The sequence below is a fragment of the Paramormyrops kingsleyae genome, chromosome 21 (genome assembly GCF_048594095.1).
Source record: "Paramormyrops kingsleyae isolate MSU_618 chromosome 21, PKINGS_0.4, whole genome shotgun sequence".
Taxonomy (NCBI): domain Eukaryota; kingdom Metazoa; phylum Chordata; class Actinopteri; order Osteoglossiformes; family Mormyridae; genus Paramormyrops; species Paramormyrops kingsleyae.
Window position 1 is genome coordinate 5,945,878 of NC_132817.1, and position 26,974 is coordinate 5,972,851.

Below are 26,974 nucleotides of genomic sequence, written 5' to 3' on the forward strand. Positions count from 1 at the left end.
GATAACATCGTTAACAATATTCCTAATCTTCCAAGACGGGAGAAACGCAAATTCACTCTGCATATATGCAAATTTACTTTCTGTATTTTATTTAGGAATAACGTGCCCTGCAGCGTATGCAGGCTGCCCCATGCATGCTTTACCATGAGCATCCTCCGCTGCCTCTGCAGGAAATGCTGCCTGTGTGCGATTCGGCGCCGGACCTCGTTCCGCCTTTTCGCTTCGGCGTCGTTCATGTCCTTCCTGCGCTTCATAAGCAGGTACATGAGCAGGAGGATGAGCGGTCGCGGGACCTCGTCGCCGGCCATTTTCGCACGCGTTCCGGTCCCTGCTACACGAGCGGCGGCGGGGACACGGCGACCTCGCGACGGTGTGGGCGGGGACACGGCGGTGATGGCCGGAAATAAGCGGCGTGGAGCGCCTACGGCGTAGCTCGTCCCTGTAAAAACATTAATTTCCAGTGAAGGCAGTCTCCTTGGTATGCTGTTTTGATGTATTTTACGTACTTTATTTGAATTCCCGTGACCCCATACTGATTTCCAGATGCTCTACCCGAAACTGGGTAGGAATGTTATGTTATGCCTGTGTAAGAATCCCTCTTTTAAAAAGCTGTAGTTCCTAAACGTTCACTTTTTAAATCATGATGAGTTATTTAATTCTTTCATTACTTAACCCAGCCAGCTACCGTGGGGAGATCTCCAACTGACCTCCCCGGTATCACTTTCAATAAACACTAGCTAATGAATTACAGACTGATAAGGAATAAATACGTAACTAGATAGTAATTACAGCTTTAGTGTGGTTATCTAACCAATAGCTCTCACATTTCCCCCGAGACCTTTTAATAAAGTTTAATTCACGCTTTCCGGTTTTCTGGTCATTGTGCGAATAAATAGATTAAAGCCAAGCTAAAACATCTTGCAGCATAGACAAGTTCCAACATTGTGATTATATGTTGTATTAATAGTTAATATGATCAGTTTCGTTGGTTGGTAGTTTTCATGCATTATTAGCGCGTCAGCTGCCTAGCTTTTTAGCCAGCCAGTTACACAGACAATAGACATGTTAGCAGTTAGCAGGCTAGCAGTCACACGTTGAAATAAAGCGGGTTTCCCTGACAACGCAGATTGGCTTTTTTTGTATTGATTCAAATTGTACGACGTCATCACGCCGGCTCCCAGAATGCACCGCGCCCCAAAGGATAGCAAACATTCTTGGCGTCGTCCATGTTACATCGGGACTGGGGAAGAATAAGACAGAACCTGACAAATCACACTGTGGAAATTGGTGATATTGCTGATGGCTGCTGGCGTCTCATCGTGCGCGAGTTAAGGCCGGCTGATTTGGGGGTTTTATTCCGCATATGCCAAGAGGCAGTTGGCCCAGCGAGTTTAGGATCGCCAGTCCCCTGAGCTGAGGTAAGCGACTACAACTGAACCTAAACAATATTCTAGCTAGGAAGCCACCAGTTCTACTTCGTAATGTTCGATTAATACGGTATCTGTGCCATAATATGTCCTTCGGGGCTATCTCCGCAACAAGAAGACGTAATCATTTGCATTTTGACTTTAATTTCGAATTGCCTTTATTCTGCAATAGCTGGATGAGGTGAGCTGGGTGTGAAGTATTATTACTTTGGTGCTCGCATTTCTGCTAACCACCAGTGACGGTAGATCAACTTGTACTGTGATCTGTATTTAATAGTAAATCGTTAATCATCGTTTCATGAGAATATGTATTACCTGAGGATACCTAATAGATGGATAGGAATCGATTAGTTGGCCTGGTGAATGTGCAGAAGGAAGCGGTATCTCGGTAATGGGTGGGGACTCGCTGACAGCTGTAATTTGTTGTATACTTTACTGCTCGAGAATATTTTTGGCCCCAGATAGCGAGCTTATTGGTCACTTTTAATTTTAAAATGAACTTCCGTGCGCTAATTACTTGCTTAATGTATGAATGTATAGGCAGCTGTTGTATACAAAGCCTGTCAGAAGGTGACTTATGCTCGGCATTTCTGTTCCTGGAAGAACTGTTGCTTCTCTGAAAGCCGTTTGGGGTAAATTTAGATTTGGGACAAGGGCACCTGGTGTCTGAAGACAGCTGTTGGTATGATCTGTGTGAGTTTTCCTTTCACGGGAGCAGGTGTAGAGAAGCTTGATGCTGTCACAACATGGCTAACAGACCTTTGCTTTTGCATGATGTGGTGTGGTGTCTGTGTAACTGAGAGTGCTTGCTGTCTGTGACCGAAAAGGCGACAGTTAGAGTCCTGTGTTCCCTGGAACAGCCTCTGGGCGCTTGAGCAAGGTCCATAACCCCCCCCCCCCCCCAAAAAAAAAAAGCTCCAGGAGTGCTGGATAGACAGCTGACCCCAAACTTCACTCTCACCTCTGTGTATGTGTGTGTATATCTTTTAAAACAGAGAGGTTGCTGTGTGTTTTTCCGCATATCCTATGTACTTGTTCTCTTACTTGTACACAGATGTGTAATTTTAATTTTTTATCGCACTTCAAGCATCGCCATACAGCCTATTCAAACCCAGCCTGTGTTAGGTCCCCTGTGTTTGTACGCTAGTTTGTTATGAGGAATGCTTAGTCTCAGTAGGAACGAGATGTAAACAAGGCAAGCTGGTCATTCTCTGAGTATCGCTGCAGCCCTGCCTTTTGTCTCCCCCGGGCGTGTGCAGGCTATCGACCGCCGGCACGCCGAGTTCTGCTGCGGCCCCAGCTCCTTCCCAGCCAGTGGGTGCCCTCCCACTCCGGTCCAGCCATGGATCAGGACTATGAACGTCGGCTGCTGCGGCAGATCAACATCCAGAACGAGATTCCCAGCCCCATTGTGAGTTTCCATAAGGATGCATGTCTGCTGTGACTCAGACTAGTTTTCCTGTTTCCTCGTGGCTTCGTTTGAGGGTTCAGTCATAGAGGATGTGTAGTCTTCTGAAATTCATGGCCCAGCAGGAATAACTTCAGTAACAACAGCTTATCAGTGCTAATTCCTGTTTCCTTTTACGTGGGATTTCCGACCTCTACAGTGTTACACAAAACTCTGAGATCTTCAGAGGACTGTTGCTTGGGTTTCCAGGGGAAGTTAAGTGGCACTGAGGTCTGTTACACTCAGATCCTCCTTCAGGAAAGTCCTCTTCAGATCCGGCCCACAGTCTCCCATTTGCTTCGCAATGGTGATGTTGAGATAACTGTTGTGTGCCACATGACTGCCTGGGCTGTGGAGGGTGGGTCCTCTTTCCCAGGGTGGGGATAGAGTTCGGTTAGAGCTCTCTACTTCATATTCAACAGGAGAACCAGCTTCATGCAGTGGAGACATCGGCATAGTCTTCTCTTATATTTTGCCTTGCAGAAAGTGACGGAAGTGATGAGATCTCTGACGCCCACTAACTCCCCGCTGTCCTCACCCAGCAAGCACGGTGACAGGTTTATTCCGTCCCGCGCCGGTGCCAACTGGAGCATCAACTTCCACAGGATCAATGTGAGCCCCTGAACACTGCCCCCTACAGGGCTGCCAAGTCTCTCGCATCTGGCGTGACGCTCTTTCAAACTCTCCCTCACCCAAGAAATCTTATGGCAAATCTGTATTATTGCATTATAAACCTAAAAGTAACAACATCAGAAGCGTTGGGGTAGATTGCAAACCCTACTGACTATTTACAAAGTAATTAAACTGTTACATGCACATACATGTTACATTACTGTTAAATGCGTGTGCATGACACTGCAGACGTGTTTCGAATTGAAAATCTCCCTCCAGTCACCTGATTGAAGGCGGCCACCCTGCCTGAAACTTGCATTGTTGATTAATACTGGGAAATGCCTGTCTGTAGGAGAACGAGAAGTCGCCCAGTCAGAACAGGAAAACCAAGGATGCTACGTCTGATACCAGCAAAGGTGATCTTTGCTCCTTATTTATCTACATCCCGATTCCTTATAGTATGGCGTAGGGGTTGTCGTGAAGCTTAATGGCCGCCTCCTTCCTCTTTGTCCAGCGGATGGCCTGGCGTACTCCGCCCTCCTGAAGAACGAGCTGCTCGGCGCTGGGATCGAGAAAGTGCAGGATCCCCAAACGGAGGACCGCCGCCTGCAGCCGTCCACGCCCGAGAGGCGGAGCCTCTTTAATGTCAGTGGAGCCCCGCCCCCCAGCATTATGGCCCCACCCTTATTTGGAAGGACTCTCATTTAATTGGTCTTTCTCTTCCCGGCCTGCAGTACTCGATCAGCGCCAAGCGCTCCACCCCTGACGATGGAAACAGCATCTCGCCGTATTCCTTATCGCCCGTCAGCAGCAAGAGGTAAGAAATCTGAACCCTAGATCAGTTATGGAATCACATAAGATCATGTTATAATCACACACACACGGTTTACTGGAGTAGACATTGCAGAGTCCATAAAATATATAATGTCTCTGTTATTTTAATATTAAGTATCTTCTCACGTTCTGCGTTTGCCATGTCCTGTAGTCAGAAGCTGCTGCGCTCGCCGCGGAAACCCACCCGCAAGATCTCCAAGATCCCCTTCAAGGTGCTGGATGCCCCCGAGCTGCAGGACGACTTCTACCTGAACCTGGTGGACTGGTCGTCCCTGAACGTGCTCAGCGTGGGCCTGGGCACCTGCGTCTACCTGTGGAGCGCCTGCACCAGCCAGGTACCGTGGCGATGGGCCGTTTCCATGGCTCCTGTTTCCGATTCAGTCGGAGGCCGCCGGTTAAATGGCTCTCGCCCGCTTGCAGGTGACCCGACTGTGTGACCTTTCGGTGGAGGGGGACTCTGTCACCTCCGTCGGGTGGTCCGAGAGGGTGAGTATTCGTGCTTTCATCCCTCACCTCCGGGTAGTCTTGTCTGCGTCGTGGTATTCTGACAGACGCACTGTCTCCAGGGTAACCTGGTCGCCGTGGGGACGCACAAAGGCTTCGTACAAATCTGGGATGCTGCCGCCGGCAAAAAGCTCTCCACGCTGGAGGGGCACACGGCTCGAGTCGGTGAGGAGGCTTCGCATTATTCTTTCAAGGCTTGCATTTCAAGGTTCCCCTTCGCCAGGCGTGCATTAGCCCCGCCTCCTCCCTCCCCCCGGCAGGCGCGCTGGCGTGGAACGCGGACCAGCTGTCGTCAGGCAGCCGCGACCGCGTGATCCTGCAGCGGGACATCCGCACGCCCCCCCTGCAGTCAGAGCGCCGCCTGCAGGGCCACCGTCAGGAGGTCTGCGGCCTTAAGTGGAGCACAGACCACCAGCTGCTTGCCTCCGGGGGCAACGACAACAAGGTGTGTGTGGGGGGGCTTTTCCACCCTAAATCACTGTCCTAGTCTTAGGTTTGGTGGTGAAATTTTGTTTGATCCATGAGCAGATATACAGATATAAAGAGGGTAGAAAAATTACAGTAAGGAAAGTGGAATGAAAATATTTGCAGTGTTCTTGCAGTTAGCATTATGAATATTATGAACTTGATAAAGTGCATTTGGCTTATTTCTGTGTGATAAGCTGCGAAAAGGCATAGAGTGCCTGTGCTGTGCTGTGAGGCCGGCGCTGTGCTGTGCTGTGCTGTGCTGTGAGGCTGTGCTGTGCCGTGCTGAGGCTCCGCCCCTTTCCCCAGCTGCTAGTGTGGAACCACTCCAGCGTGCTGCCGGTGCAGCAATACACGGAGCACCTGGCAGCGGTGAAGGCCATCGCCTGGTCGCCCCACCAGCACGGGCTGCTGGCGTCGGGCGGGGGCACGGCTGACCGCTGCATCCGCTTCTGGAACACGCTGACAGGGCAGCCGCTGCAGTGCACCGATACCGGCTCGCAAGTCTGCAACCTGGCCTGGTCCAAGCACACCAATGAGCTGGTATGGCCGCCCCGCCCTGCCCGTATCCGAGTGTTTACTTAGCCAGGCAGAGTTACACTAACAGTGTATACAGTAACCTATCCATAGTATTGGTGGGGGGGTAGGTGGATTGGTGGGTGGACGGATGGATGATCAATTGGTGGGTGGGTCGATGGACGTTCTTCCACTTGAAAATCAGCATGGGGATTCTTATTTTTCCCGTGACGATGTAATGGCTGTGCCCCCCTCCCCCCCACAGGTGAGCACCCACGGCTACTCTCAGAACCAGATCCTGGTGTGGAAGTACCCCTCCCTGACTCAGGTGGCCAAGCTGACGGGTCATTCATACAGAGTCCTCTATCTGGTAGGGCCTGTGGCTTCCTGCTGGGGGGGGTCTAGTCACTACTTTTCTGTGCTCTGTGCTGTGCTTTGTTTGGTGTTAAATTGTGTGTGGGGTTGGGGGGGCTCTCCTCCTGCAGGCCATGTCACCAGATGGAGAGGCCATCGTGACGGGGGCTGGAGATGAGACCCTGCGCTTCTGGAACGTGTTCAGCAAAACGCGGTCGACAAAGGTGATGGCCCATGTGGGACACTAGGCCGAGAGTTATCGTGTGTGTGTGTGTGTGTGTGTGTGTGTGTGTGTGTGTGTGTGTGTGTGTGTGTGTGTGTGAGAGCGAGAGAGAATGTGTTTTAGCTTGTGGGGACATTTTTCAGGTCCTCTCAATATAAACCTTAATATTATAAATGTCGGTGAATGCAATCAAAAAAACCTAAAATAGCCAAAAGTTTTGTACTTTATTTGTTTACTTATGCTTAAGGTTTGAGGTTAATAGAGCTGGGTAGAGGTTAGGGTTATCATACTTAGGATTACAGTTATGCTTATAGAAATGAATGGAGAGTCTCCACGAAGATAGGAATATATGAACTGTGTGTGTGTGTTGAATTTGCAGTGCTCTGCAGCTTGTAATCGGTCTGTTTCGTTTGCAGGAATCTGTGTCTGTTTTGAATCTCTTCACCCGGATACGGTAGTACAGCGCGGTGCTCTGGGGGGAGCAGCGTCACATTTCACAGAGACAGGATGCCGATGCCAGAGCATAACTGTCACTCACAAAGCCACGCCCCCCCCCCCCCAAACAGGAGAGGAGTGGTGGGGGCCATTCTCTTCATTTTTGTTTGTTTACAAAGAGACTTGATTTTGGGACAGCCAAATACAGAATCAAAGGAAGTCATTTTTGTTTTGTTTGTTAAATGTACAGTTCTGTTCTAATTGTTTTGGCTTTTCTTTTTCTATGTACCGTTTTATACCATTGCGTGCGCGTGTGTGTGTGTTGCGAACAGCAAGTTTTGCGCGAACCAGCCTTAACATGGTGCAAACCAATTACCTTGAAATAACCGGGCCTGGACACTGATGGGCAAATTTTTTCTTTTTTTTCTTTTTCTTTTAAGAATGAGGTGGAGCCAAATGGAGACTCTAGGATATGCTGAAGCAAACACGTGTTTTTAAGTCTCACTGTTAGGTTGTATTTCTTTATGGAAATCAGGGAATGGAAGCTACAGAGGACCTAAAATTACTATCAAAGTTCAACTGTAGAAAAGAGAATCAACATTTTTGATGTATAAAAGCACTTCACTTAAAGTGATTGAGCAGTTGGAAGATGTTGGTAATCAGTTGGATGCGAACAATTTTTAGTTAAAATTTGGCCATTTTGTTGGAAAACTAATTTAAGGCTGTTCGTCTTTTACACTAGCTTTGGCTAATCAGTGAAATTCCTGGTCATGTAAACCTATTTCTGTTCATCAGTTTGACCTTTTTAAATGGTCTGTGTGCCGTTTTGGTTTCCTTGCCGTACGTGTGATTGCTGGTGGCATCGGCGTGCTTTAACGAGCTGAGCCTGGCTGCTTTTCATCATCCTGCCATGTTCTTGTGTGAATCACTCGCATAACCTGCATACGATGGTCACTAAAGGATGGTAAGCTATGATCACTGTCAGTATGCATGCTAAACCCAGAACAATATCGGCAGTGCTTTGTGGTTCTGCTGTACTGCCAGATGCAAATCCAGGTTTAAAATAGGATTGTCTGCATGTTTCACGGTGAATTTCCCAGGTACATATTGTATTATAATTCCATGCATATTTGAGTTTCAGCTAATTCAAGTTTGTTTTTTTCACGAGTTGATCAGACAGTAGGATATTTGGGGGAAAATCACTCAATATGAAAAATGACATTTGTCATTTTTTCTGTGCGTGTTGCTCTTGTTTGTGATCGCTTGAATGGCATGCTTCTATTGGAATGAATGTTATTTATTTGACTTGTGGACAGTGTTACAATCTGGGTTGAATGTGAGAGAAATTTCAACACTGACTTACTGTTTTTATGTCCTGAGTTTTTTTTTTTCTTTTATTTTGTATGTCTCATTTTTTCTTAGCAACAGCAAAGTTAAGATCATAACTGCCAACTTGAACAGCTTAAAGAATGTTTAACACAAACTCAAAGAATTTATGGACATAACTGAATAAATTCTAATTTTTGGCCCATGTTTGTCTTGTCTGTGATGTTTTCAGGTATCCAGATCCTTTCCGTTTTCAATTCCAACACCTTCACTGTCCAGCGCTTCCTAATTAAGTAGAGGGGCAGCTTTGAAATTTTTTTTAGCTGGAAATCGATCTGAATCTCAAGTCAAAACGTAAACGCCGACCTAAGAACTTGTATGCGCTGGGAAATGAGTCACGTGGCACGTCTCAGCGGAAACGGGGTAACGCTTCAGTCTCAGCCTCTCATTCGCTGTGATATCATCATGCATGTTTACACTAGCTGAATACATATATTTAGACAGTAAAATACGTTTAGACAATGATAGACAGTAACAGCAATTATATAATAAAATACATTTTAAAAAAAGAATACTTAATTATTTTAATATTAATAATAAACCAGTCATACATTTAATTATAATAATATTGTCGTGCCCAACGGGGACGGAACGGAGACACAGGAGCAAACGTCAGGGTATCGGGGAATACGGGGTTTAATTACAGGTAAGGCAGGCCAAACGCAGACGATTTTTTAAACTTTACACATTGTTTGGATACATTTATTTTCTTACTTTAAAAATTACTGTTTTGATAAATTTGCTTAGATGTGTTTAGTACCGTATATACTTTTCTTGTTTTATCCGATTCATTTTGTGTTTAAATGCTAAAATAACATTATGGTGTAATTTTTTGGGGCCGGGAACCAATTAATTGGTTTTCCATTATTTCTTATGGGAAAAATTCGATCAGAACTCGAACTTTTTAGGATTCGATTCGGAGTTCTGAACGGATTAATTTCGAGTTCTGATGTACCACTGTACTTTAAATAGCTATGCAGAAACACAGCTAGAGTGACTTCTCCAGATATGATAAAGTATAGAAAACTGCATTACCCAGAAGCAAGGCGTGCACCGGAAATGACGCTGAACTAGCTTACGCGACATGGCGGGAAGTTGGAACTGCTTCCAAAATAAGCCAACTTCAGTTTGGACGGAATAACCAATATAAGAAGGTGCGGTGTGTCTAACTGTTTTTAACTTCGCCACTTAGTAGTTAAATTATTCAGCATTTTAATTTGGCTGAGAAATCGTAACTTCCTTTTCTGCGGTTTTCTTCATTGTCTCGGTGAGCGATGAGGTGTTGTAAGCTCTCTTGGTAAATTAGTGTAGACGTCGTTATATCAGCTTGGGTTTCCGTTGTCTTTCGAGTCCCGAAATTGCATCTCTTAATTATCAATAGACGGACACAGAGTGCTTGCCGTCAGCGGTTATCGCCCGTGTTTTCTGATGCCTTTCCAGCATGGCTGACCGGAGTCTTCCTCGGGAAATTAAGCGGTGGGCTACAGAGGAGTTTAATCTGCCATCGAAATACCTCCTTCCTGACAATTTAAAAACGTGCGTAGCAGGATATCCCGTCCCGAAGAAACGTAAATGTATTCCCGATACCTTGTGAATGCCTTGTCTTATGAGAATTGAAATCTGTCTGATTCCCTAGGCTGTGCCTTGGACGGGGTTCCTCTATTTGGGAATATGTCATTCAACATGTTTACAACCAGAGGTGAGTAAACGGATCTGATTACTGTATTCGTTTAATTTAGACCTTTAGTTTCTTTCAGCAGACTCTGTTTCTTCCAAGTTACGTCAACCCCCTCCTTTGTTTCTGCAGAAATGTCAGAATTATGCGTGGGAATCTGCAATGGTATCCTTTTCCTTAGCCGTGCTCCGATGTGAAAGTGCCTCGATTGGCGCATGAATCACCCTGAATTTTAAATTTAGCAGCATGTGGCGGAGATCGGTCCACGCGGATGTTTGCTGAAGCACACAGCTGTGAGGGGTGAAGCTGAGTTGATTTTCTTTTTCCTTGATGGTGTGACTTCCCAGGTACAAATCACTGCAGGATAATGAGGTGAGACAGCGCCTCGCTGAGGGTGTGACTCCTCGGAGCTTAGCGGCATTGTGATGTCATTACAGGGCATTTTCCCTGTGCGTGTGTGTGCACATGCTCATGCTCGCTTATGGTTTGTGTAGAAGTGGCTGCATGTGACATTTTAGTGGCATCTTGCTCCCCCAGGTGCAGCGGGTGGAGGGACTGAGCGAGGTGGCCAAGAAAGAGAGGCTGAAGAAGGATATTGAGGAGCTGAGAGCAGAGCTTAATCAGCTGGATGCCCAGATTAGCATAGATGAGGCTCAGCTTGAGGCTGAGGGTGAGAGCCATCCATCCATCCATCCATTTTTCTGTAACTGTTTAAGAAGTCTGTGCAAGTCAGAGAGCACAGCAGCCGTCTCTCTGTCTCTCCCTCACACGCAGCCACAGAGATGCTCGCTTGCACAGCCCAGCAGTCATGTCCTCCTTACTCCACACAGGCAGTCCTGAGAGACTTTGGTCTAGTGGGATGGCAGCACGTCGCTGTGTCGTGTGCCGTCCTGCCATAAGCAGTGCAGAACAGAAGCACTCCTGTGAAGTTGCGGTTAGCTGCGGTGTTGCCGTTATGCGGCCTCGTGACTCAGTGTCCCCTCCCCCCGCAGAGAGGTGCATTGGCCGCAGCTGGGACAGTGACAGGGACAGCCGCCAGAGGGATCTTCTGCTGCAGGCGGCCAGGCAGCGCTGTGCTGACGAGCGCCGCTCGGTGGACCAGGACTGCCGCAGACTCAATGGCCACTGCCAGACCCTGAGCCGGCTCTCCAGGTGGGGGTGCTGTTTGTTACCTTCCAGACTTTTTAGCCCCAGCATTTTTTGAGTGATAGTTTGTGTCCTGTTGTAGGAAGGCAGAAGTGGAGTTGGTGTTCGGGGGCGATGACAGTAGCAGTGACAGCCTGAGCTCTTTGGGGCCAGAGCCTCAGGTTCTTGTAAGTACCTGGTTCACCTGCACACAGCGCCATCTAGTGTTTGGATGTCCTTGCATCACTTAGGTTGCCAGGGAGCTAACAAGGTTTCTCACTCATCCTCAGCGTGCGGTGAGGAAGCTGGTTGAGGAGAGGGTGAGCTTCTTCTGCTCTCTGCTGGAGAGTGAGCTCAAGAGGGTGCCTTCTTCAGCTGTACAGTAAGTGGTGCTTCGTAGCTCAGGCACAGCGTGTCCCGGGACCCTGCTTGTGGACTCGGCCCTGACTGCGTTTCTTGTTCTCTCCTCCCAGCATGTCCCGTGAGCAGAGGGGGGTGGTTTTCCAGCACTGGCTGAGCGCTGTGGAGGTCAGGCGTGTAAATGGGTCGCTATTGATATGCAGTTGTGGCTTGTTTTAAAAAAAAAAAAAAAAAAACTTGTGTAAATATGTTATGGTTCTAAAATGCACCCAGTCGTCACAGTTAAGGGTCTTATAGAGTAACAGGAGTGCATTCAGAGTGTAACAAATGGATCCTTTTGAGCCCGTTGAATAAGAACAAATGCTTCAGCTCGCCTTGCTGTCTCCCTGCTTTGTGATCAGGACCTGCTGCAGTCTCATCCTCCTAGCCATTTGCTGTCTGCCTTGCAACACCTGGCCTCCCACCAGCAGGTGGCCCTGCAGGAGAAGCAGGCTACTTTAGATGTCGGACAGGAGGTGGCTGCACTCGGGTAAACTTAAAAATAAACAACGTATGCATCTTGGAAAAAGGGTCTATTGATTCAGTATTTCTGGGATGTAAAAGGACTGTTCAAAACTTCAAGAACAGTTTACAAAGGAGTCTATTAAATTTCTCTGTGTGGTATGTTTATTCATTAAAATGTATTCATTAACACGCCAGACCTGTGCTCCCTGTGATAGGCTGCAGGCTCCCCTTGAGTGTTTGACGGAATGATGGGTGCCTGCATTGTTCGATGTGGTCAGACTGTCTGTTTCACACTGAGCCTTGTTAACGTGTGACACAGGTATCACTACAAGAGCTCTAGCCTGCAGGGGATGTCAGGGCAGGATGAAGTATTGCCATCAGTGAGGTCTCTGTTGCAGGTACCGGTGTTCCTGTGACCTCAGTTTTGCATGAATAATTCTCAGCTTTCCTCACTCGTTCAGTTTTTTATGTTTAATCATCTGTAGAAATTTAGTAGGAGAATCCCCAAAATCTGTAGACCAGGCCCTCTTCAGGAATGTGAGGAATGAGTTCCCGGGGTGTTCTTTAAAGAAATGGTTAAAGTATTTGCTCTGTATACTGCGAGCACATCTGTCTGCATTGCTGGCTCTGTGACACCTCCCCCCCCCCCCCCCCCGTCTCCTGGCAGTCGGGCTGGCAGGATGTGGAGCAAATCTTCGTACAGCAGGCGCTGACCCAGGTCCGGTTTCGGCAGCTGAAGACCCAGCTAGATGCCCGCAAGAAGGAGGCGGCGCTGGACCTGCTGGGCGGTGAAGGCCAGACTGAGGCGCTGGCAGAGTAAGTCTGTCCATGCTTTAAATGGGTTTTTCTGTGTGTTTCACTCCCAGTTTAAGTACTACCTGTGGTGCATTTTAATCACACCTTTTGCTAATGTTCCCGGGGGCCCGTTAGTGAGGTAGAGGGTGAGACGTCGACTGAAGGGCCCCCAGTTACTGACTCCAATAAGAAAACGTGACACGTTGCCAAGCGGATGCTTAACTTTGCTGGGCCAGGGCGGCATTTGAGGTGGAGCTGCAGTGCGTGATGAAGGCTGCATTACGGGACAGCGTGCTAAGCCAGTGCGAGCAGCTGGAGGAGCAGGTCCGGCGCAGGCAGGACGCCGTCCACGGTCTGCGCAGTCGGTGGCAAAGCATCATGGACTTCAGGCAACTTGTGGTGAGTCTGAGTCTGCGCTTCCTGTTCCGACTACACTTCCTGTTTGACATTTCTTTTTGGCCAGTTTTCTAAACTGAGTAATGCCTGTGGTTGAAGCCAACGCCTACAGCTGCTCTCTTGGTTGTGTTTCGGGAGGAAGTGGAAGAGGGTTGGTTAGCACCGTTAAGGTGAAAGGTCACACTGGTGTTTGGTTCAGTGGGTTAGGAGGCTGCGCTCGTGATCAGAACAAATCCCGTGGTCACGGAGTGATTTGTCTGCTTTCCCAGCTGTACATCACTCTACATAAAGTGTCTGCTAAATGAATATCATAAAAATATAAATCAGTGATGGACAGTGGGATTAGCCTATTGTGGCCAGGTGCTCTCAGAGCACCAAGCTTGTATGTTTTTGTGCTTTTAATCACCGTTCACCTTGCTGTGGCTGTAGGACAACAAGCAGGAGCAAATTAGGGGACTGATCAAGGGGAACTCTGCAGCCAAGACCGCAGTGTCTCGTGTCCACGCTGAGGTGTGTGTCCGCTCGCCGCTAACCGCGCATTCCTACCATAACCCCCTATTTTTTTTTGTAACCAAATACCACCGATTGCCTGTTGCTAAATGGTCATTTGTTTAGTGGCAAACGTATTTCCTCAGACTCTTTCCCCGCCTTCCCTGCCTGCCTTTGACCCACTGCCCCATCTTCAGGTTGGGCACTTTGCGCAGCGTAAAGTGGCTCCCTTGTGCCAAAGCGTGCTGGATGCGGCGGGGAACCTGCGGAACACGGTGTCCCAGGGGGTCCGGCAGATGGCAGGAGTGTCACTGGCAGCTCTCGATGCCAGGACGCTCGACGGGTAAGCAGGTTCCCCGCCCTTTGCACAGCCCTGGCGAGAGGAGCAGGGTGTCGGAGGAATGCTGCGTGCTTGGCTGTCATATCAAATAAATGTTCACCAAGCAATTACCTGTAAATCCGATTTCTAAACTAGCTTTCTGTATGAAATTTGTTCCAGTGTGCAACGTGTCCCAGCTGAGTGGCTCTCAATTCACCGCCTCCATTCCGGAACCTTCCATAGCCTTTGCCAGAACCTGGCTTTCCCGATGTACAAAGTGAGCCCCCTTCTCGCTGAACCCCTCACACGCCCCGCCCTGTTCACCAGTGGCCTCACCCCCATCCACCTGTCCCTCCAGGCTCCGGAGCAGCTCTGTGCCCAGGCTGTTTCCCAGCAGCTGCGGCTGCGATTCCTGCATCGGCTGCTCCAGCTGTACTCGGCCTCACAGACTGACCTGCAAAACCAGAGGGCTCAGCAGCGTGCCCCCGACCTTACGGGTGAGGCCTCTTCCTGTTCACCTTTGACACAGGAAGTAAATCTGTAATGGAGACAGAATCGTCAATCACTCGAATTTTCGTTTTACACGGTGGTTTGAGAAAGGTAGCTTCTCTTATGAATATTGACTTTTCCCAAACCACCCTGTAAAACGAAAGTTCACCCCTCCTACTCCCCAGCTGCGGCTGTTGATTCCCATTGATTCGCCCCCCGATCACACTCTGCCCTCCCACCCCCAGCCCTCTTGCTGCAGGTGCGGGAGCTGGATGAAGAGCTGCTCCAGTCTGTCTTGCCTCAGGTCCAACAGTTGAGCCAGAGGACCTCCCAGGCGTTGCTGTTTGCAGCTGAAGTGAAAACTGCCATTGGCCACTGGTGAGCACTGCAGCACCCCTAACCTCAGCCCCAGATCAGCACTGTGGGGGTGTTTCGCCAGTGCTGCTCGGCACCTGTGCACCAGACATTACTGATATCTGTCCTTGTCTTGTCTGTCCTTCCTTTCTCCTCTGTCTGCAGGTGGGAGCAGCCAGCGCAGTTTGCCCTGCCGGAGATGACGACAGGGGGTCTGACTCTGCAGCAGTGGCTCCAGCGATGGAGGCTTGCGGCCAAAGCCCTTGAATAAGTCCCCGTCCATGGCCGGCTAGACGTGGACAGGCCAAAATTTGCTTCAGCTCCTGCAGACATCATAGCAGAATGCTATTGGAGTGTTGAGTTCATAATGCTTCTTGGTGTTAGCTGTGTGCAAAATGTTTATTTCCCATTTCCTCACTTTTGAATAAAATTAATCAAATGAAACCTCTACTGGTCATGTGTTGTATTAGTCCTACCCACTGTGTTAAATTTTTGTTTTCCAGTGACTAGTTTCAGGCAAGGCAAAGCCAACGAGGAGAAATTATAAATTATATAGGTTAAACGTGACATGTGGACATAACTGAAATATATTGAAAAAACAGTAGAAATGAAATCAAAAGTGAATCATTTATGATAATGGGGGGACGACAAGCTGACTGATAAGACCGACGATTTCTTACCCGTGTGCGCATGCGTGGTCGAATTGGGAATTACGGCCCATGCGCATGTGCACTGCGCTCCCCCGTTTTACGTACATTTCCGGACGCCCAGTCTGCACGGCTGCCGCCGAATTTAAAGAGACAGGGGTTCATTAGTAATTTTTAATAATTTTAAACCATTGTCTAAGACCTACTTCCCACTGACTTTGGGTCTGGGGAAAAAACAGTAACGTGGGAGGAGCTACGTAGTAGCTAACCGAGGAATGGCGTTTTGAACAAAGTGGTCCCGATAGAACTCAAATCGCCGTCGCCTCGGCCCTAGCTGGCTAGCTAACGGCAGCCGTAGCTTTCTTTCAGCTCGCTGGCGAGGGAGAGCTAACTGGCTAATCCGGAGCCGAGCGGGAGGAGCAGGGGGGGGCTGAAGAGACAATGGCGAAAATACAGACGCACGGCACCATGAAGCAGATGAGCCAAGTGCAGGACAAGGCGTACGTGGTGCAGAAACAGGTCCAGCAGCAGCACTTCCAGAAGCTGAAGGTAAGCGGTGGCGGCGAGCGGGGCGGGGAGGGGGGAAAGCGTTGAAGTCCTGCGGTGTCCAGAGCCATTTTGTGCTTCCATTTCGGCAGTGAGAGGAGCAAAAGAAAAGCGCGTACCAGCTATCAAGCTGAGTACCAAGCCTTTTTGATTGCCTCCCTCCCCAAATATACATAGGCGGTCGCAACGATGTTGCGGTGTAGCTGGTATAATGTTAACACACGGCTGCGTAATGCTACTTTGTGTCTTTATGCAGCTGCCCAGTGAATTACTTCTGTTCAATCTCAAATGTTTCAGTGTGTCATTGATGTCCTGTACCCAGGGCTGTCGCATCGTCCCCGGGCTGATGGATGTAGCTCTAGTTTTGGAGTATGGGAGCGGTCTGGAAAAGAAAGCACCACACCGATGTGTGTGTGCAGTGCCGCTTCCCCCCCTATGGACTGGCTCTGTGTCCCCTGAAGCTTGATGCTACCTCTGTGCACAGGGCTTTGTTAAAGAGTCTTGGACAACATCCATACACATACACGTACTGCCTATCTTGCCCTTTCGATGTAAGCATGAAATATGTTCGCTCGTTGACGCGCAATTATGGGAAGGGGTCATCACTAGCAGAGGAAAGTGTATTAACTACCTCGTCAGCAAGGATGTAGGCATAACTCATCTTCTGCGAATAGCCACTTCTTGGCTTTTGGGAAAAGGCAGGTTTGTCGTAGCAGAAACTGCGCCTCATTGGCGGCTGTCCTCTCTCCAGTTTTGCACTCGGTTCCGACATCGTCTTTGCTGTGTGGTTGGACAGAAGCGGTCCCGTAATATGACTTGTGTTGCTGCGGTTTGTGTGACTCATTAATTAAATAATTTTTTTGTTAAGTTCCTCTTAACTTAAAACTTCGGGCAAGCTTATCTTGTTACTTTTAACTCTAGGTAGAAGATGCCTTATCTTACCTTGACCAGGTGAAAATACGATTTGGGAATGATCCAGGGATATACAACAAATTTTTGGACATCATGAAGGAATTCAAATCACAAAGGTATGTAATTATTCTGTTCTGTCTGCATTTTTCTTAAAACAAAAAAAGTAAAGTGAAACCGATGAAGTATTAGAAATTTTTCACCAATACGCCCGAGATGGCTCGAGTTGCCTGAAATGGTGAGAGATTTTTTCATAAACACATATGTATTAAACGCAGAAACACATCTAAACACGCAGTTCTGTTTGAACTACAATCTTTCTTTTTCTCACCCACAGCATTGATACACCGGGGGTAATAAATCGCGTGTCCCAGCTCTTCCACGGTCACCCTGACCTCGTATTGGGTTTCAATGCCTTTCTACCCCCAGGGTACCGGATAGAGGTCCCCAAAAATGGGGTGGTGTCCCTCCAGTCGCCCCTCTCCGGCCAGGTTGGAAAACTCGATGCACGTTTCCTGTCTGTCTTAATGCGTGTTGTACTGCGGTTGTTTTTAAATCGCCTTCTGTTATTACCGAAGTTGCACCATTCCACCATGCAGTCTGGGTTCTCCTGTAGGGTATCGGTTGTGGGAGTTACTGAGTTGGGTGTGGGACGTGGTAAAATGGCCAGGACTCTGTTTGCAGGAGAGTTTCTTATTTAGCGAGCAACTCTGCTTCCTGCCGAAGATCTGCACCCACTTCTCCAGTCTAAGTAGCCCCAGCGATTGCAGTAGTAATGCGATCGGTGCTCGTGTTGCGGGGGTGTGCTGATGGAAGCTGGATTTGTCCCCCATGCAGGCTTCCCCGGGCCCAGGGAGGGCAGTGGCGGTCGGTGTGGCCGGGGGGGTCTCGGCGTCTTCCCCTGCCGAGGACGGCTGCGCTCACGGAGAAGCCGCCGCCTCTCTTTACGCCAGCCCCTCGGCCTCCAGCCCTCCGGACCCCCCTAGCCGGCTCTCCTTGACCCTGCCCGCCCGGGAGGGCCAGTCCCATCCTCCGTCTTCCTCCTCGTCCTCCCCGCCAGGCTCTGAGCCCAGCCCGGTGGAGTTTGACAGCGCCATTAGTTACGTGAACAAGATCAAAAACCGTTTCCTGGACCATCCAGAAATCTACAGATCCTTCTTGGAGATACTACACACCTACCAAGTATGTGTCTGCGCCCGGGTTTTTAGATTTGGTTTCACTTTTTTTGAATGCATAACGTCTTTTGCAAGTTGTCTGAAATATATCCGGAAGTTGCACGGTGCGAAAGTGAGTCTGATTTTTCAAGTAAAGGGTCGTTCTGTGTGTTTCCAGAAAGAGCAGCTAGAAGTGAAGGAGGCGCGGGGCCGTGGTGGTATGACAGAGGACGAGGTCTTCTCCAAGGTGGCCAGCCTCTTCAAGGGACAGGAAGACCTGCTGGCAGAGTTCGGACAGTTCTTACCAGATGCCAAGAGATCACTAGTTAGTAGCGGTATATCTGTACATGCTTCATTTTTCTAAGGCAGCTTTTCTCAACCTGGTCCTCAGGGACTCAGACAGTCCATGTTTTCGTTCCCTCCCAGTTCCCTGCCAGATAGTCCATATTTTTTCTCCATTCCAGCTCCCAGTAGATCTATCTGAGAGTCCCCAAGGACCGGATTGGGAAACGCTACACTAAAGCTTTAAAGGCTTTGATCAGCATTGTGTGTCCGACAGTATATTCAGAATTGGTGCCGCGGGGCTTTTATTGTTGGCGCCATCCTGGTGACTTGTGGGGGATCTGTCTGTGAGGCTTCAGCTTGACTTATCCTTGTTCTTTCATCCTGCGTGTCCGGTCCTGAGACAGCCTCGCTTCCATCTCCGATATCGTGACTTTCTTCCCTGCAGTTCACTGGCAGCTCACTAACAGGCAAGGACCACTTGAAGAAGATGGAGGATGAGGAGTTATCCAAGCAGAGCAAGAAGAGGTCCAGACCCATGTTGTTGTCCCACATGACTCCGCTACTAAAGGTACCTGTTTTATTACTAAAACAGCTTGCAAAGAAATGTTGATTTTGATTGGCCTGTCGTGACTGGTGACATTCAGTGTAGATCTGAGAGCAGTAGGCTCAATTTAAGCTGGTGTGTGGCTCATTAGGTGAGGAATCTTTGCCTATATCCAGAATATCATAGGTTCGATTCCTGTGGATAGTAATATCAGGATCGGGCCCTTGGCGCCAGCTGGGCAGGAGGTCCTGCACACTGGCTGAGACTCTGCTCTCACCCTAAAATCTGTCATGGAGAGCAAGATGGTACGATGTACCTCATATACACGGCAAATATCTTAAATTATCTTTAGTTCATGTGCCTTTTTCAGGTTTAAAGGAAACAACGTGTTCCTGAATTCTATTATAGAGATATTGTTTGTTCAGTTATGATTAATATACTGATGAAGCAAAGGTAGTAGTGAAGCCAGTGAAGGTTTTAATGTGAGCTTGTGAATGTACACGTGGGAAACGGGGTGTAATCAGCCTGACGGCAAGCAGACGGGCCGTGGGGCAACGGCAGGGTTTTGAATGAATGATTTCGGCTCTTCGCTTTGGTTACACTCATCCAAATGGAGCAGTTAACCAGCAGTTAAGCGCGTCGGCGTGAATACGGCCTGCAGAAAACTTGCGTGATTGTCGGAGCGCAGAATTATTCTGGGTTTGGGAGGGGGAACTTTCTGGAAGATGGCTGCTTGAAATGTAGGTGCAGCTATTTTGAGAGTATCGTCTAGGTGAAGGTTGGGTCTTTTTGGCCTCGGCTTGCAGTTTTTCTTTTCTGCTCAGTTTACCCATCTGTGCCTTCAGATACACTGCATGTGTACTTGCAGCCTGACCCATACAGGTTAAACTGGAGGCTACTTTCAAATGTGTTATATTTTAAGGATGGCGTCCGTTCAGCTGAACTGCATGTCCTTAACCTGTGGGAGGAGACGCATGTCGTGAACATGTCAGCACTGTGCCTCTCTCTGGGGCCGCTTTCCAGCGCACAGCTGGGAAAGTGTGAGGCAGCAGCTTTACCTGCTGGGATACCCCAGTTTACTGGTTGGGATTAATCTGTTCCCACCTCGCCTGCTCTGCTGTTGTCTGCTGCAGCTTAGTGCTGATTAGGCGGGGAGGTGGTGCATGACCGCTAGCAACCACTGATTCGCGGGACGCTTGGGTGCTGGTGGAAGCTCTTGGATCAGCCCTTTTCCACTGCATCCTGCGGTTTTGTTCCTCATGTCGGGGTACCCCTTCTCAGCTGCGGGGTGACGCTTCAGGTTGAAATTATTCTGCGCTTTAGGAGCCCATGGTACTCATGTTGATGTCCTTTTCTGAAACGGCAAAAAGCCCCCCATAATCAGTATTGGTATATTGCAGGACTGCTGTAGGGTCCTTGTCTTTGGCTTGTGTCCTCACCATCACTGTGTGTTGGACTGTGATCTGTTTTGAGATGGAAAGCAGCATTTTTCTAGTAACCACAGAATAGCCTTTCGCTGTAGTCCAATCTCGCAGCCTGGCTGGAAGCTATGGACTGCGGCCCCTGTTTTGCTGTCGTAGTGATTATGTTTTAGAGACATGCAGTGGATAAGCTGGGGAATTCTTCACCTGTGTTTGGTCCCCCTCTGTTCCTGGGGGGAGTGCGCGGCCTTACCTGCTGTGTGGATTGCTCCGGTTTTCCTTACATTTCGTTTCGTTCCTTATACCGCGAACGAGGTAAACCTTAGCTGGATGAGGGTTCAAATACACAGCGACTTCTTGTCATGGCAGTGCAAATATATATTTGCTTTATGTGCATTTGCACTGCTATGACAATTACCTTTCATTTTGTTTCATGTGGTGAATGCATAATTGTGCACCGGTTAGGATGCATCCCAGGATATGTATATTTTCTATAGAAGATGTTTGCTCTCTAAAAGCAACCGGGCTATGTAGTTATACTGAGAATGTTTGTTTTTTATTAGAGTAAATTAGTTTTGAGGAATTTAATGAGTGCTGGGTGCCTCTGTAGCCTGTCCATGCTTCTTGCAGGTCATGAGTCCTTGTTTGTATCCATCATCTCTGCTGCTTTCGGCTGTTTGGTGCCCTTTTCCTCCATGTTCAGTAGATGGCAAACTCTCACCTACATCCAGGGTATGACCTGAGCCATCAGAGTTTCAAAACCTCAAATGTTCACACTCTGAATTTCTCCTATAAATTTCAAGTCGTGATCTAGTTTGACAGGCACAGAAATAACGTTTTCTGTTGTTTGTGTTCCATAGAAAAAGATGAAGTTGTCTTGTTCTAAGGACCAATCATTTGCTGCTGTTGGAAAGCATGGAGTTCTGCGGGAATTCACGTTCTTTGACAAGGTATGAAACGGCGGAAAATAGATGCTGGAGGAGAACTGGGATGTCGTTGGCTTGGCGCTCTGCTCCTTGCCCACGTACAGCCTCCTTTGTCTGCCCTGCTCAGGTCCGGCGCTTGTTCAAGAGCCAGGAGGTATATGAGAATTTCCTGCGCTGCATTGCACTGTTCAATCAGGAGGTGGTATCAGGGGCAGAGCTTCTACAGCTGGTCACGCCATTTTTGGGGTGAGTGTTTTGACATGAGGGGCATTTCGTGGGTTCCTGAAGACATTTGAGTGTGTCCTGTTCCAACATACACAGCTTGAGTAAAAAAAGGCATAGCAAGTAAAATGAAACCTACTCAAAGACAACTGCCAGGTATAAAAATTACAGTGATTAGCTGGCAGTAGCTGTGCTAAATATCGCAGGATTTCCATTTTCTGCATCGCTGAGCGAACTGACTTCTAAAAAAGGGCTGGTATCTTAGTTGATTGGTTGAAGCAGGTAGTCCAGTGGATGAATGGAAGCAGTCTCTGGGGCCCCAGGTGATCCACATGAGAAGGTCTGGGGGTGTTAATTAGAACTTTTGAGGGTATGTAGGCATGTTCAGATGCACTGATTTCTAACCCATGAACTGACCTGCTCTACCTCTAGGAAGTTCCCGGAGCTCTACACTCAGTTCAAGTCATTCCTGGGAGAGAAGGAGCTGTCTCACTCGCTGTCGGGGCTCTCGGACCGCTACATGGAAAGCGGCGGCAGGGAGATTGACTATGCCTCCTGCAAGCGTCTGGGCTCCAGCTACAGAGCCCTGCCCAAGACTTACCAGCAGCCGAAGTGCAGCGGACGCACGGCCATCTGCAAGGAGGTACTGTGGGGCTCCTGCGAGGGGTCATGCCTGGGTTGGAGGAGGGTGGAGCTTCCCTACAGAGGGTTCGAGGTTGATGGAGGACGCTGGGGCAGCCGGTTGTACTGGTGGTGCTAAGGACAGTGTTTTGAAGCCAGAGAGGATCTGTCAGTAGACTACAGTAGGAGTTCACAAGCCTTTGTCTGCAGACCATTTTGCGTGAGACAGAAATTCTACAGACCAGTAAAACAACCGGGGGGGGCAACAGATCAATCAGCGATTTTCATAAGATTAACAGTTTTTGTCTTTTTCAGATGCAAATGGGACATGTGAACGTTAGGGGTTGTAAATAATTGAAAATATTTCCTTTATTTTGGTAATTAACCAATGCCTGACAAAATCCGCATCATTTCACAGTGGAATACTGACTAGTACGAGTCCATACACCCAGGCTTGGGATCCCCTAGACTACAGCACTGAATGTTATGTCTTCCAGGTCAAATGATGCACACCATGTCGGGTGTCCCCTGGTTTCATGTGCTTTTCCTCGATTTGTCCTTTATGCTGTCTGAGCTGGGGAGGGGGGGTAGCCTCCCCATCACCATCTTAAGGCTCCTGTCTCTATATGCGAGGGCAGGTGCTGAACGACACGTGGGTGTCCTTCCCGTCGTGGTCAGAGGACTCTACCTTCGTCAGCTCCAAGAAGACGCCGTACGAGGAGCAGCTCCATCGCTGTGAAGACGAGCGATTCGAGGTGAGCGGCTACCTAACAAGCCTCTCCATCTGCTTTGCACATAGGCAGGCAGCTGCTGTCATGCTGACTGTTTATTCTGATTCAGCTCAGTCTGCAAACCCGATGTGTAGATATTAAACGGTCTATCTCGCACTTTAACGGTCTCCTTTTTCATTCCCCCCACGCGCTACTACTGTATGGATGCTGTTGCCATTTCTATGCACGTTTGCCTGTTTTATAGAGATCAGAGGAAATTTTGAGAGAATAATCTTATCATTGATCTTCTTACAGAGTTCGCTTAAATAAACCATTGTCAAACTTTTTAACTCATTTTAATTAATCATTGAATTTCTTTTATTCTTGTTGAAATGGGTTTTGAGTTTTATGAAAGGAGATGCCTGATCTGTGTGATTAGTCATACTGAACTTGCTCATCTGGTCTGTCAGTTGGACGTGGTCCTGGAGACCAACCTGGCCACCATCCGGGTCCTGGAGAGTGTGCAAAAAAAGCTGTCGCGCCTGTCCCCCGAGGACCAGGACCGCTTCCGCCTTGACGATTGTCTGGGCGGCACTTCTGAGGTCATCCAACGGCGCGCCATCTATCGCATCTACGGGGACAAGGCGCCCGAGGTCATCGAGGGCCTGAAGAGGAGCCCCCTCACCGCTGTGCCCGTGGTGCTCAAGAGGTCAGAGCACTTAGCCCAGAGGTTCACGCTTTTCCTCTGTGAAATGACACCATCAGGAGTTAATGGTGCATTACCTGACTGGGTGTGCTTTGGGTTCATAGAGTTGAGTTTGTAATGTAGGGGGGGTGGGGCTTGATGTCTCTCAAGCCAGTGATGATATGATGATCCTACCGCCTTTCTCACCACAGGCTGAAGGCGAAGGAAGAAGAATGGCGGGAGGCCCAGCAGGGTTTCAACAAAATCTGGCGCGAGCAGTACGAGAAGGCCTACCTCAAATCTCTCGACCACCAGGGTGTCAACTTCAAGCAGAATGATATCAAGGCCTTGCGGTCCAAGAGCCTGCTCAACGAGATCGAGAGTGTCTACGATGAGGTAAGAACTGATCCCGGCTGTGGCAGATGGACAGAAGGAGCCTTTGAAACCCTGGCTGATGGCAGGTCTAACCCAATGGGAGCCAGAATTTGGGTTAAGACCTGTCTGTGATTGGCAGCATGCAATGATCTCTCGCCTTGCTGGTTGGTTGGTTGGTTTGTTATCACTTTAAGAATGAGTGCTATTGCCGTTTTGACTTCATGGAGGCTTCTGATCTGGGTTACAGCGGCAGGAGCAAAGCACAGAGGAAGGAGGAGGCGGACAGCAGCAGGGGAGGGACAGGGGCGGCGGCAGCACCAGCAGCGAGCCTCACATGATCTTCGTGTACGAGGACAAGCAGATCCTAGAGGACGCCGCCTCCCTGATCATCTACCATGTCAAGCGGCAGCCCACCATCCACAAGGACGACAAGGACCACATCAAACGCATCATGCAGCACTTTGTGCCCGACCTCTTCTTCGCCCGCCGTGGTGAGCTGAGCGAGACGGAAGAGTGGACGGATGAGGAGGCGGACACCGAGGAGGGTGGGGGCGGAGCCCCGGGAGGGGCGGGCACTGGGGCCGGACCCCAGCTCAATGGGGACTCTCGGAGGCGACGTTGCACCTCGCCGCATGGCGCCGAGCCTGGTCCAGCCGCCCCGACTGCCAGTAGCGGCGAGAAGCTGGACCTGTGTGATCCGGAGGCGGAGCACCAGAAAGAGCTAGACGACGTCTACAACCTGTTCTTTGTCAACAACAACTGGTACTTCTTCCTGCGGCTGCACCAGACCCTGTGCTCGCGGCTGCTCCGCGTGTACCGGCAGGCCGAGCGACAGCTGCTGGAGCGCCGCGCCGAGAAGGAGCGTGAGAGGCTGCTGCTGGCCGATGGCCGGCGGGACAAGGCCACCGACCTTGCCATGGAGCTACGCCTCAAACAGCCTAGTAAGCCCCCCCCCCCCCCCCATTGAAAACCTTGCTGCCTTATCCAAAACCAGGAGAATCCCACAACTCCTAGAACTAGCATTTCTCAATCTGGTACATAGGGACCAGTCAGTTCATATTTTTGCTTCCTCCCAGTTCCCTGCAGTTTAACCAACTGGGAAGCATTAGAGTAACCCAATGCAAGTGGGTTATGCGGGTTAGCAAATGCGCTTTTGGGTTTCAGAGCCATATCTGTGATGTCACACAGGTGAGGTGGAGCTCGAGGAATACTACCCCGCCTTCCTGGACATGGTGCGCAGCCTGCTGGACGGTAACCTGGACTCGACGCAGTACGAGGACACGCTGCGTGAGATGTTCACCATCCATGCCTACATCGGCTTCACCATTGACAAGCTCATCCAGAACACCATCAGACAGGTGGGATGTGGTCCTGCTTCTCAATCTGCTTCTGTTCAGTTGATTTCATGGAGGAGTTTCCTCAGTGGTACAGAAGCCCCAGGTCTAAGTTCTTGGTGTCCTTGCGGCCCACAGCTGCAGCACCTCGTCAGCGACGAGGTTTGCCTGCAGGTAGTGGAGCTTTACCTTGCTGAGCGTAAGAGGGGTGCCGCTGGGGGCAACCTGTCCTCGCAGTGCGTGCGGGCTGCATGGGAGACCAGCTACCAGTGGAAGGCCGAGCGGGTCATGGCTGATGAAAACTGCTTCAAGGTAGAGCATCTGCAGAAGAAGCGGCTGTAGTCGTGGTCGTTTTAAAGCTGAACATACATTTACATGGAGCTTGTAGGCTGACCGTTACATCTCTCATGATGCTTTGCCTGGTTCCCATTCCTGCTGCAGGTTATGTTCATTCAAAGCAAAGGTCAGGTGACCTTGACGATTGAGCTTCTGGACACGGAGGAGGCCCAGGGCGACGACCCGCTGGATGTGCAGGTACCACTTGCCTGAAATTCACATGTCTGGGGCAGAAAGCTGGATAAAGTAAAGCTATGAATGGAAAGCAGAAGACTGATTTCTCTCCCCCACCCCTGCCCCCGCCTCCGCCTCGTATCCTTGCACAGTACCTGTCCAATTACATGGAGCAGTTTGTCGGGTCCGAGTCGGTGTGCTCTCAGATGGAAGGATACTGCTTCAAACCGGTCTTCCTGCCCAGGTGTGACCCTCAGCACAGACCTCCATCACTGTCTGCATGCTTGCTCTGTTCCCGCTACACCAGTGTTGACATTTCATTTAATCCGCTGTTGGTCGCTACTCTTTAAATCCATGGGGGTTTGCAAGGACTGGAAGAGGTACAATGGTTAAGGGGCAAATGTAAACAAAAGGTTAGAGGCCTAATTCCCGGGTGGCGGTCTGGGGATGTACTCCTGAGTTTCTGCAGATTAGATCTTGTGGACGTTGCAGTAACATGCCATCTGCAAGGATAGCCTTGTCCGCTGTTGACACTGGCCCGACGTCCGGTCTGCTCCCACCCCCCCCCCCCCCCCCCCACAGGAACCTGCGCCGCTTCCGGCGCTGGCAGCTGCGGCAGATGGAGGCCATGCGCTCTCGCCGCGAGTGGCGCCGCCAGCTGGGCGTGGAGAGTGCCGGCAGCTTGGATTGCCGCTTTAAGCTGCACACGCACAAGATGGTGTTCGTCATGAACTCGGAGGACTACATGTACCGGCGCGGTGCCCTCGTCAAAGCTCGCAAGGTACGTTGTGCTTCTGGGAAAAGGGGGGTTGATCATGAACATGGCCGGCATCGTGGCTTCAGCAGGCGAAGACGTGTGACCAAATGGATCAAGCTTCAGCTGGGTACCTGCTGTTGTGCCCTTAAGCCAGATTCTTATTCTTGCTTTGGGACAAGCCCCTTAGCCCCCCTGGACTGTCTGACCCTCTCTCTGGCACTGCTAAATAAAAGTAATATTTAGCTATAAAAGAGATGTCTGTGATGTGGGTCCCCTGATTGGTGCTGAGGTCTCTTCTCAGGTCTCTTCTTTCGCTGATCCACAGTTGCAGCACAGCGTGGCTCGTTCCCAACATGGCAGGTTTGACAGGTGGCACCAGGGCTGGCTGTCGGAGCACGTGACACCGGCGGCGGAGCGCGCTGTCGCCGACTGGCTCATGGGCGACGACGAGGAGGACATGATCCCCTGTAAGACCAGCTGTGTCACCCGCCAGGTCAATGGTTTACCCGTCAACCGGTACCAGGTGTGCTACAGCAGCAAGCCTCCTGCCTCCCCTTAACCCTCCCCCACGTGCTATGAGGGTGGTGGTGGTGGGGGGGGGGGAGGGTGGGGAAGGACT

The 26,974-nt window shown here is 49.7% G+C and overlaps 3 protein-coding genes across 8 annotated transcripts; all 3 read left to right on the top strand.

Moving 5' to 3' along the window:
* Positions 1-221: 221 nt before the first annotated feature.
* On the top strand, positions 222-8,348 carry fzr1a (fizzy/cell division cycle 20 related 1a). 2 transcript variants are annotated; one of them, XM_072704195.1, is made up of 14 exons: positions 222-260; positions 2,687-2,838; positions 3,358-3,486; positions 3,839-3,902; positions 4,001-4,131; positions 4,221-4,303; positions 4,472-4,655; positions 4,741-4,806; positions 4,887-4,989; positions 5,085-5,269; positions 5,599-5,832; positions 6,071-6,175; positions 6,291-6,383; positions 6,799-8,348. In XM_072704195.1, exons 2-14 carry the CDS (start codon positions 2,770-2,772, stop codon positions 6,838-6,840), a joined length of 1,488 nt encoding a protein of 495 aa, XP_072560296.1. In that variant the 5' UTR covers positions 222-260; positions 2,687-2,769; the 3' UTR covers positions 6,841-8,348. The 2 variants fall into 2 exon arrangements, with proteins under 2 accessions (XP_072560296.1, XP_023674315.1); XM_023818547.2 differs by lacking the exon at positions 222-260 and adding an exon at positions 1,075-1,418.
* Positions 8,349-9,229: 881 nt separating this feature from the next.
* On the top strand, positions 9,230-15,153 carry haus5 (HAUS augmin-like complex, subunit 5). 4 transcript variants are annotated; one of them, XM_023818454.2, is made up of 20 exons: positions 9,230-9,357; positions 9,644-9,739; positions 9,840-9,902; positions 10,011-10,043; positions 10,226-10,250; positions 10,416-10,548; positions 10,871-11,030; positions 11,107-11,191; positions 11,294-11,385; positions 11,477-11,531; positions 11,765-11,892; positions 12,187-12,265; positions 12,535-12,683; positions 12,899-13,061; positions 13,488-13,568; positions 13,745-13,890; positions 14,047-14,143; positions 14,225-14,363; positions 14,601-14,733; positions 14,875-15,153. In XM_023818454.2, the coding sequence occupies exons 2-20, from the start codon at positions 9,645-9,647 to the stop codon at positions 14,978-14,980; spliced, it is 1,962 nt and encodes a 653-aa protein (XP_023674222.2). In that variant the 5' UTR covers positions 9,230-9,357; position 9,644; the 3' UTR covers positions 14,981-15,153. The 4 variants fall into 4 exon arrangements, with proteins under 4 accessions (XP_023674222.2, XP_023674225.2, XP_023674223.2 ...); XM_023818457.2 differs by having other exon boundaries at positions 9,243-9,357; positions 9,585-9,739; XM_023818455.2 differs by having other exon boundaries at positions 9,351-9,434.
* Positions 15,154-15,465: 312 nt separating this feature from the next.
* Positions 15,466-26,950, top strand: sin3b (SIN3 transcription regulator family member B). 2 transcript variants are annotated; one of them, XM_023818556.2, is made up of 20 exons: positions 15,466-15,905; positions 16,824-16,930; positions 17,149-17,302; positions 17,649-17,993; positions 18,144-18,290; positions 18,696-18,818; positions 20,846-20,947; positions 21,076-21,165; positions 21,269-21,387; positions 21,796-22,006; positions 22,623-22,739; positions 23,165-23,403; positions 23,592-23,775; positions 24,002-24,695; positions 24,943-25,112; positions 25,227-25,400; positions 25,530-25,622; positions 25,751-25,842; positions 26,181-26,379; positions 26,681-26,950. In XM_023818556.2, the coding sequence occupies exons 1-20, from the start codon at positions 15,798-15,800 to the stop codon at positions 26,912-26,914; spliced, it is 3,702 nt and encodes a 1,233-aa protein (XP_023674324.2). In that variant the 5' UTR covers positions 15,466-15,797; the 3' UTR covers positions 26,915-26,950. The 2 variants fall into 2 exon arrangements, with proteins under 2 accessions (XP_023674324.2, XP_023674325.2); XM_023818557.2 differs by lacking the exon at positions 20,846-20,947.
* Positions 26,951-26,974: the final 24 nt, after the last annotated feature.